At 49.6% G+C, this 9831-nt stretch overlaps 1 protein-coding gene across 1 annotated transcript in view; it reads right to left on the bottom strand.

Annotated features, from left to right (window-relative positions):
• Mmp24 (matrix metallopeptidase 24) overlaps positions 1–8574 on the bottom strand; it is a 44086-nt gene extending 35512 nt beyond the window's left edge. Inside the window, exon 1 of the mRNA XM_052184049.1 lies at positions 8309–8574. Within this exon, the coding sequence (XP_052040009.1) occupies positions 8309–8473 (165 nt within the window). The 5' untranslated portion in view covers positions 8474–8574. The remainder of the gene's footprint in view (positions 1–8308) is intronic.
• Between the last annotated feature and the right edge of the window lie 1257 nt (positions 8575–9831).

Below are 9831 nucleotides of genomic sequence, written 5' to 3'. Positions count from 1 at the left end.
ACTCTTTCCATTGCAGTCGTGGTTCCTTCTGCTTACTGAGGCGTTAACAACAAGGAGAGAGGAGACAAAGACCAATGGTTAAGGCTGTTTGTTTCTTTAATGGGAAAATGGCTGAGCTAAATAACCTCTACCTAGTTTGTAAGTTGCTTTTATTTGAGTTCAGGGGGGCTGGCGGGGGTTGTGGTGAGTGTGGAGTTCATCTTCTGGTTCCTCCTTGCCAGTTGGAAAGTCTAAGCCCAGATCTCAACAAGCTTCAAGCCCTTTCTCATCACCCTTCCCCAAATTCCACATCCTCTGGCTCTACTGAGCCACCATATTGCCTGGACACATCCTGCAGACCACGCCTCGTTTTTACGATAGAATATCACATTCATTTGCACTCTGGCCTTGTCCTGTTGAACCATTAGATATTCTTCAAAATGTGCCTGCGTCCCACCCCATGGGTCCCAGGTTTAGAGGAGGTCCTTGGTTTAGCCAGTGTTACCATCTCACCCCTGAGAGTCTGTCTCACCCCACAGCATCAGTAATGTCTGCCATCCCCACTGAACTCTTGCTGTGAGCCCACAGCCTGGTATGGGAGAGAGATGCGGAAGTTTAATTGCAAATTAAACATTGCAATTGTGATACATGAAAGACCAGGACAAGATGCTTTGTGCGCATGTCAGAGATATCGGCTGTAACGTCAGGGAAGACTCCGCCCCCAACTATGTAACTTCTCAGCTGAGCCCTGTGAATGATCGGATGAGGCCAGGTGAAAACTAAAAATGTGAACATTTCAGGAAAAAAGATGATCCCATTTAATTTCTTAAAGGGAAGGCGTTTGTAGTCTAGAGAAGCACAGACTGGGCCAAGGTGGTTGGAGTCTAGCAGCCAATGAAGAAAGTGGGTTGAAAAAGTGGGAGTTGGAGCTACATGTAAGGTCTCTTGGGCCTCACATGGCTGACTGGTAGCTGCTGTGTCCAAGCGGCTCACCGTAGTGTTCTTGCTACTTTTGTGCATGTTTGAAAGTTTTCCATGATAAAATCTTGGTAGCGGTTGGGGCTGGAGAGATGGGTCAGTGACTAAGAGCATTAGCTACTCTTTCAGAGGACCCAGATTCAATTTCCAGCATCCACAAGACAGCTCACAACGGTCTGTAATTCCAGCCCTAGGGAAAATAGCTCCCTCTTCTGGATTTTGAGGACACTGCATACCTGAAGTACAAAGACATTCATGCAGGCAAAACACCCATACATAAAAAAAATAAACATAAACAAGTCTTTTTAAAAATTAGTAGTAGTTTAGTAATAATGGGTTAGTCTTTGTCCTAAAAGCCATTTAAGCAAGAGGAGGGTGGGAACAAGAAGGTCTAATTGGAATGCATTAAAATCTTTGTTATTACCAAAGTTTTTAAGTATTCAGAAAGACATAAAAATAATAAAACCAACAGCAGGCAGTCACCATCCAGCTCGGCCATGACGTGCTTGCTGTCTCTATAGCTATCGCTCATACCACGCTGTGAGCCCACGGGTAAATGGTCACCAGGGACAGCAGTGTGTACAGTGCGCTCAGAGGAAACAGGAGACAGGCTATAAATGTGCTGTGCTGGTTTTACTTTATAACTTTTATTTAAAATTTTTATTTATTCATTATTACTTCTTCCATCTCTGTGTCTCTGTGTCTCTGTCTCTCTCTCTCTGTGTGTGTGTGTGTGTGTGTGTGTATGTATGAGCATACATACCATGGCACTGGTATGGAAACTTTGTGGTATTCTCTCTTTTGACCTTTAATTTTATGTAAATTATTAGGATCAAACTCATGCCACCAACTGTGTGTCATCAGGCCTTTACCCACTGAACCATCTTGCCAGCCTTTTGTGTGCATGTGTGCATGTATGTGTTGTGTGTGTGGGGGGGGGGGTCCTGGCCTCAAACCACATGAAGATGACCTAGAACATCTTGGTCTTCCTGCCTCCACCCCCAAGTTCTGGGGTTACAGGTGTGTACCACCACAACTGGCCTGTGCAGTGCTGGGGATGAAACCTAGGCCCCCTGCACACTGCACAAGCATTCTACCAACTGTGAACACTTAGGGAATGTGATTTGGCTTTATACACAGGTCTCATATAATTTTTTTTTTTTTGAGAAAGGGTCTGACTATGTAACCCTGGCTAGCCTGGAACTTGCTTTGCAGAGACCCACCTGCCTCTGCCTACTAAGTGGTGGTGGGGTTTAAAGGTGTGCAGCACTATACACAGCTAGAGTTATATACATTTATGTTTAAAACATCTTTCTGACTCCTTCATAAAGGATTAGAGGCAGGCAAGCGGCTGGTCAAGCGGGAAGTTTCTAAAGTTAAATAAGAGATGGAGGAAGTTTGGTGTGAGACAGATGTGTAAGGAAGTGAGGACAGTAAACAAGTGCTCAGCCAGGGAGGGCTGGGCGTGGTTACTGATACAAGGCTGGGCGTGGTTACTGTTACAAGGCTGGGAGTGGTTACTGTTATAAGGCAGGCGGAGAGAGAAAAGGGTGAAGGGCACTCCTGCTTTGGAGACACCTAAATGTTTGTGGAACAGAATTGAGTTTAAAAAGGATTCATTGCTAGTAAAAGCTAAGTAACAATGTCTGTTTTTCTCTTCTTTGTTAGAGCTACATGCATAACCTTTTGTAAAATGTTATCTATGTACTTATGGGTACACAGATACTTAAACCATATACATACATATGTATTTAGTACACACTAAATAGACTTTGATATTGTCATACACACTACTAAAGCATAGATCAAAGTTGATTTTTCAAAACAAATGTCTGTAAAACTTATCAGAACTTGAGTGAAATTAATTCTGAAGTCCAGAGAACCCAAATGATTGGTTCTCAAAGCTCTGTGCAGGAGCTGCAGTGTAGCTCAGGGTACAGTGCTAACATGCACCAAGCAGGAGATACTGCAAAATAAACAAATGAGAAGAGCAGACTGCTCTGTGAAGGCGGGGGCAGGGTAAGAGTTCACACCTTAAGTGAGCTTAAAACACCCCCAGCCATAACGGTCACTCAAAGCAACTTGGAGGCACATGCAGCCGGGTCCCTCAGCCTCCTCACAATGCTCTGAACAGGCTACTTCTCAGCTCAGGTGCCTTCTACGAGGCCCTTAGGCTCTGGACCAAAGCCAATCTTACAGTCTGCTCACAACTCCCCTTTCCAGGCCCTTCTCCTTACATGTTCTTACTGGAAACAATCAAGTAACTCGATGCCTCTGATAGATCCAATTATCCAGTATTCCTTAAACTTGCTGCAGACTCTGGAGAAGCCGTGGGTCCCAGTTTTCCCTGCCTGGAGTGCTGACCCTCCATTCTCCACCGATTTCCTCTGAGATTCATCTCAGTGCCAGGCCTAGGCTGGTAGTCCTGGGTTCCATAAGAAAGCAGGCTGAGCAAGCTATGTAAAGTAGGCCAAACACCAATCCACGGACTCTGCATCAGCTCCTGCCTCCAGTTCCAGCCCTGTCTGAGTTCCTGTCTTGACTTTCTCCAATGATGGACTGTGATCTGGAAGTGTAAGCCAAATAAACCATTTCCTTCCCAAAATGCTTTTTGGTTATGGTGTTTCATCACAGCACTAGAAACCCTAACTAAGCAACATGTATTCTTCAAGAGAACTTCTGAATACTTGGACACAGACATGAAGATTAGAAGTATTTATCCCGTTAGGTGTCAGACCCTGAGGGGATGGTGATTTCGGCCTGTTTCCTCATTTGGGAGTTTACAGGATTCTATATTATCTGCAAGGCCAAGCAATTCCCAACACAAGTCTTTTGATATAATTAGCATCTACGTTCAGCAATATAGTTCGCTCATCTTTAAACTATCGCCTTTCAAGGTCTGGCATGGGACATTCGCGAAAGTGGAAAACATTGGTTTCAGTAATGTAGAGCCAAGGCAGTTTGGGCAGAGGAGAATGCACTGAGCACAGGGACAGAGATCCAGAGCCACCGTAGTGTTTTTTAGCTGTGGGTGGGTCCCCACGGGAGCTGACAAGGAAGCTCCATCGTCTCTCTGAGCCCCTGTTTACTCACCCATAAAGTGAGCACAGTTTCCGTGACTCCTTTATGAGGCGTGGTCGGGATCCCACATTACATGGCGGTGCCTGGAGCATTCGGAGCTCCGTACACAACCAGAGGCTGTTAGGAAAATCCACAGGAACACAAGAAGGCGTCCGGACAGGGTTAGGTCATGCAGCAGGGAGAACTTCTGATGGGCTCTTTTCCCCCAGGTGAGAGTGGGATGAACTGGAGGCTACAAGGATACTGAAGGCACTGGGGATGCGGGAATTTGTCAGTGCATCTTAATAGGTCTGTCTTGGCCTCAGCCTCATCTGGAGCTCTTCACCCCCTTGACTGCAGCTGCAAACCAGGGAATGTTTTCATCCCTCCAGAGCAGACTCCTGGGCAGGACTTCTGGTACTCATGTGGCTCCAGCTTGCTGACTCAGCTTTGTCTATTCTGATTTTCCTCAAAATCAGATTATACCTAGGAAGGGCAAAAACTTAGATGGGGATTCTCCCTAGCTAGTACTAAGAGAAAGGGATGCTTTAAATACACTAGAGGCAAGAAGCCAACCAGAGACTTGGTAGCAGTCCTCCTCCACCCCAAACACAAAATGCAAAAGAAGCACTCAAGAAAGCAGAGGCAAAAACCAAACTGAATCAAAAAAAAATTTTTTTTGTCTTGGTAATATAAGACAAGAGACAGGAAATCAAAAGCCAAAGAGAGTAAAGAAAAACAGTTTCAATTTAGAAGTCAGGAGGGCAGGGACAAGTTATGGTTTGAATCACTGGCAATCAAGGTTTATGCCCTTGGACACCTCATTTAAGGCAACTGAAGAAGTAACTGTGAAGTGCTGCTGTGTGTTTACTTGGTGATTGCTATGGTGATGGCTGCCTCTCAATCCCTCTTCCCTGCCTGTCACTGCTGTTTGGATGACATTGAATGATAGAACTCAAAAGTGAACTGTGAAGCTACTGCTTACAACTGGAAGGGTGAGCTCAGGTCTGGGAAAGGTAGCCCACCTAGGGGGGCGATGCACCCTTCTAGGAAGTTCTTTATCTGTGCATGGGTGTGCCTGTGAGTATGTGTGTGTGATACCTGTATGTGTACTCATGTGCTCAAGTATGCATGAGTGTGTGTCCCCACACATGCATTTGTGTGTGTGCAATGTTACCTGTGTGAGTGCCTATGAATATGTATGTGCAAGTGTGCATGCCCACACATACATTTGTGTGCATGTGTGTGAGACTTGAGGTTCAACAATTAGGATAGACTAGCTAGCCATCAAGCCCCAGGGCCACTGCTTCTTCCCCACCCTGCACAGGGGTGACAAACAGGTGCTACCTCAGGCTTTTCCCATGGGTGCTGGGGAGTGGACTCAGGTCTCATGCTTGCACAGGTTTTAGAAAGGATCTTGAAACCTATAAGCCTGCACATACCTATTTCAGATGAGAATAACCCTTGGACATAAAGAACAGGATGCTTACAGATGAGTAATCACGCCTAGGAATTGTATTAGATCTTGGTGGGGAAAAAACTTGCCCGAGATCCACGACGTTTTCCTTCCTAAACAATGGGTGTTTTCAAAAAATAAATGACACAATGACTAAGGTTGTCTCCCAGTGTTCCCCTGAGAGGAATAAATGATGCGGGGAGGAGGGAGGGGTTCCCAGAGAGAGAGGCAAGTGTGATCCACAACCGTAAGGAGAGATTTCTGATGAACGAGCAGAGGTGCAGCAGTGAACAGCACAGGACCATGCCGAGAACCCTAGCAGTCTTAGGATAAATGAGAGGCAAGCTTGTCTGGAGTGGAGATGCATTATCTATGAACAGTGGGAGATACGGCCTGCTAATGGGGAGGTAGGGAGGAGTCGGACTCCAGGGACCTCAAGCCAGAAAGAGGAGCAAGCAACATTATCTGTGGGCCGAAAAGCAATGATAAGGTTCCAGTCATCTCGCCCACTAGTGTTCAGTAAGGGATAATTAGATGTAAATTCCTTCGATAATTTCTAAGAGTTTTGGATAGCATATTAGATATTTTAAATGGACTGGGATGGTCATGCGTCCATCAAGACCGGAGAATGCACTTAGGGGTAGGAACGACCAGATGGGAACAGCCAGTCGTCACTTCTCTGCACGGAAAGGATAAGGAGTCCAGGGGGCCCCAAGAGACCGTGCCGGGACAAGTCTGACTTAATTTTTTATAAGTGATCCAGAAAAAGTAGAGCAAAGAGAAAATGTCCGGGCTGCAGCTCATATGAAACCCTTTCAGGTAAGGAAATGCCATGCCAAGTGGGGGAAGGACTGAGGGAAGGGGGACAAAAAGACGTCAGCGGGACATCAATGTAAGTCAATGCAGTCAGATAACAGTAATCCACACACAAGGTGTTGTGTTCCAGGCTATCGGTTTTGACCTGTGAAAGGGATCAGGGTGCTCTGTGGATTGTTTCCCAAAGGCTCGGGCCAAACATGCTTTGATGAGAAGATCTAAGGAAGGACAGGACCCGAAAATAAAAGAAGGTATCTTTCCTCTACGAAAGAACTTCCACATCTGGAGACAGTGGTCAGGTTGAAAATGAACTCCTCCAGATATCCACAGAGAACAACAAAAATAACCCAGGATGGATGTGACTATTCCGGGACGTGGTCCTTCCTGATGAGAAGACTTAGGCTGGGAATGGAGAAGGGAGGGAGAGTGGAATAATCAACGCCTGTGAGGCTGGTAAGGAGAAGAGCTGTGCAGAGAGAAGCTTCCCTTCAAATCCCGGCACATCTAAGCAAACTGTATTCTCTTAGTGTGCAAAATACCACGGGCATAAAAGGGCCTCCAAGTTAAGCTCATTCCGCTCCATTTTCAGAGACAGTGGGAGATCAAAGTCACAAAGCCCCCAGGACCAAGGTCAGGGGAGAGCCCACAGGTCCTAAACCCCAGGGCAGACCCTTCTGCCTCACCCTGCACACGCTAAGGAAGTCTAGAAGAATCCTGCTTTTGCTATGGTGGAAAGCCATGAACCTCATCACGTTGACAGAGCTAAAACCTCAAACTAGAGAAAGTTTTCACTGAAAACAAGCTAATGATTATAAACCCTTAAGAGGCAGACTATCAGCTGGGCAAAGGATTCTCTCACACATCCTAAATTTTCCTTAAACATAACATCTTTGGAGAGGCTGAGGAAACCAGGAGCTTCCCTTCTAGAAAAACCATACATTTTTCACATATAAACACACATTAGCAGAAAATTTCAGAGAATTTATGATTCCTTGAGTCCCTTGCCCAGTTAAAAACTGCTCTTCTGGCAGATTCCTCTAAAGAGCCTGCCTACTTAACAAACACACTTCTCTCAGGATAATTCAGGCAATCACCAATTTCCTCCAGCAACGTTAACACTGGTTCAACATTATTTTTTTTTTAAATTGCAGGCTTCTAGACTGAGAGACAGCAACAAAAATAGTACAACTGTCCCTGACCCCATACGACATAATGCCCTGGCTTAAACATGAACAGACTAGCGTCAACTCACTAGCTCTGTGACCTTGAGCAAATTACTTAAGCTCTCGGGGTCTCTATCTTCATCTGTAAAATGGGGACAGGTTCTATAACAAGCTCCCAGGATACATGCTGGGGCAAATAAGCTAATTCCTATCAAACATAGCGCCAAGTCTGGCCCACGGTGCACGACTGTTATTATGCATGTATCCATGCAGGCATTATGCATGCATCCATCCAATCCCCTCTTGGAGCTCCGACTTGCACATGCCAGTGATGAGCAGCTCACTGCCTCCTGGGCTGGCTGAGCACCTCCGATTGTTACAAACTTCCTGCCTTGGGCCGAAATGTGCCTTCTTGCAACCCCCCACCCCCACTGTCGGTCGGCCCCAGCTCTGCCCGGTGGGGCCACGCTGATCTAGTCTATCCCGATGGCCCTTCAGCTACCACGACGGCGATCCGGTCCTTCCTCGCCCTCCTCCCTCCCCCTTCCCCAGCTCCAACATCCTCGGCTTCTCCTCCAGCCCACAACACACTGGCTGCGCTTACTATTTACTCCGAGGCGTACGGTTTCCCTCACACACAGCCTTGCAGGCCACACGCCCCGCTGTCACCGCGGCCACCCGGACCCTCCGCTCCGCCCCCGCCCGCCGCCTCTGTCCGCGGTGCTGAACGGAGCCCGGCCCGCGGGCCCCGCCCGGCCCTCGCGTTGACCCGGCGCCAGGCCCCCCGAACGAGGCCCGCTCGGTGCCGCCCCCTGCCCGGCCCCAGCCCCGGCCCCGACCCCGCGCGCTTGCCCACCTGCCCGGCGAAGGGCGCGTCCGCCCCGGCCGGCTTCCCGGCCCCCGCCGCCGCCGCGAGGCAGCAGAGCGCGGGCAGCAGCGGCAGCAGCCGCCCCGGGGCCCGCCAGCCGCTCCAGCGCGCGGCCTGGCCCGGCGCAGCGCGGCCGCCCCGGCTCCTCGGCATCCCGGCGGCGGGGGCCCGGCCGCCCGGCTGCGATGGCGGCGGCGGCGGCGGCGGCGGCTCCGGCCGGGTCCTCCCGCTGCAGCCGCTGCGGAGCCGCCGAGTCACGGCGCCGCGGACGCGCGCCTGGCCCGCCTGCCTCCGCCGCCGCCGCCTCGGCCGCCGCGCGCCCCCCGCCTCCGCGCGCCCCGCCCCGGCGAGGGGCGGCCGGGGGCGCGGGGGCAGCGCCCGAGCGGGACCTGCGGGCGGCGGCGGCGGGGCTGCGGGAGGCGCTCGCTCCAGGCGCCGGGTGCAAAGAGGGCAACCCCGAGGGAGGGTGGAGAGGCCAGATAAATAATGCTGGTCCTCGGGCCGCTGGCCGGGCCTGGGGTCTGTAACCCCAGGCTAGCCCTGGGGGGAGAAGGGCTGAGGTGTGACACTGGAGAAAAGGGGTCTGGGGAGACTGCTTAGGTTGGAAGAGAATGAGCTAGGAAATGCTTGACATCGGAGAAGGGGTTTCAGGGGCTTAGAGGGGGTGTTGCTGAGAAGCAAAAAGAACAGACTTGGGCAGTGCTTCCCTGGGTCGGGAGACCCCTTTGCAAAGCTCGCTCCTTTACCCCTCAGAGGAGAGTGATCACCCACCCTCCTAAATGTTCCACATTTATCGAACACCATCTATGGAACTCCAGCAGTGCCCTAGGCTTCTGGGGCTACTAAAGTGGAAAAGGAGACTCCTGAGGTGAGGTGCAGAGGGTTACACTTAGTAAGAAACTGTAAGCACCAAGATGAACCAAACCGATACTGCCTACCAAGTATCAGAACCGATTCCAGGGGTCTGGGCTCAGGGGGGCCGGAGGAAGATATGTAGGAGACAGTGGGGCTCTACCAAGGCCCTGAAGGAAAGGCTGGAAATAAACAGCGGTGGAGGGAGGGTTGGGGCAGTGTGTGTGGGGTGCCTGTGGGTCCCTAGGGGAGATCTACAGAGCTAATGTAGCTCTGTGGCAAACATTGTGGCTGTTTGGTAGTTTGGATGTGTGGAGCAGGCACAGACACAGACCTCTGTGCAAGCACTGGCTCACCTCAGTGTGATAAAATGGTGCCCTTGCTACTACTGTGCACTGCCGCTTCTCCATTTGATAAGTGCTCCATGTTAGTCCCCTCCCAAGGTAAAGACTGATGAGAATATTGGGAGAGAACTTCAATGGTCTCCATAAAAGGGCACACAGATCACAACAACAGCTACTGTTTATTGAGTGCCTACTACATACCAGGCACCGGGCTAAGCATGTCACCGAATTATTTCTCCTGAAGTCCCATGAGAAGTCCTGTGAAACAGGTTGTTATTATAAACCAATTTAGGATAAAGAGGAAGCTCTGGATAA

The sequence above is a fragment of the Apodemus sylvaticus genome, chromosome 5 (genome assembly GCF_947179515.1).
Source record: "Apodemus sylvaticus chromosome 5, mApoSyl1.1, whole genome shotgun sequence".
Lineage (NCBI taxonomy): Eukaryota > Metazoa > Chordata > Mammalia > Rodentia > Muridae > Apodemus > Apodemus sylvaticus.
This window is presented reverse-complemented; position numbering and strand designations above follow the sequence as displayed.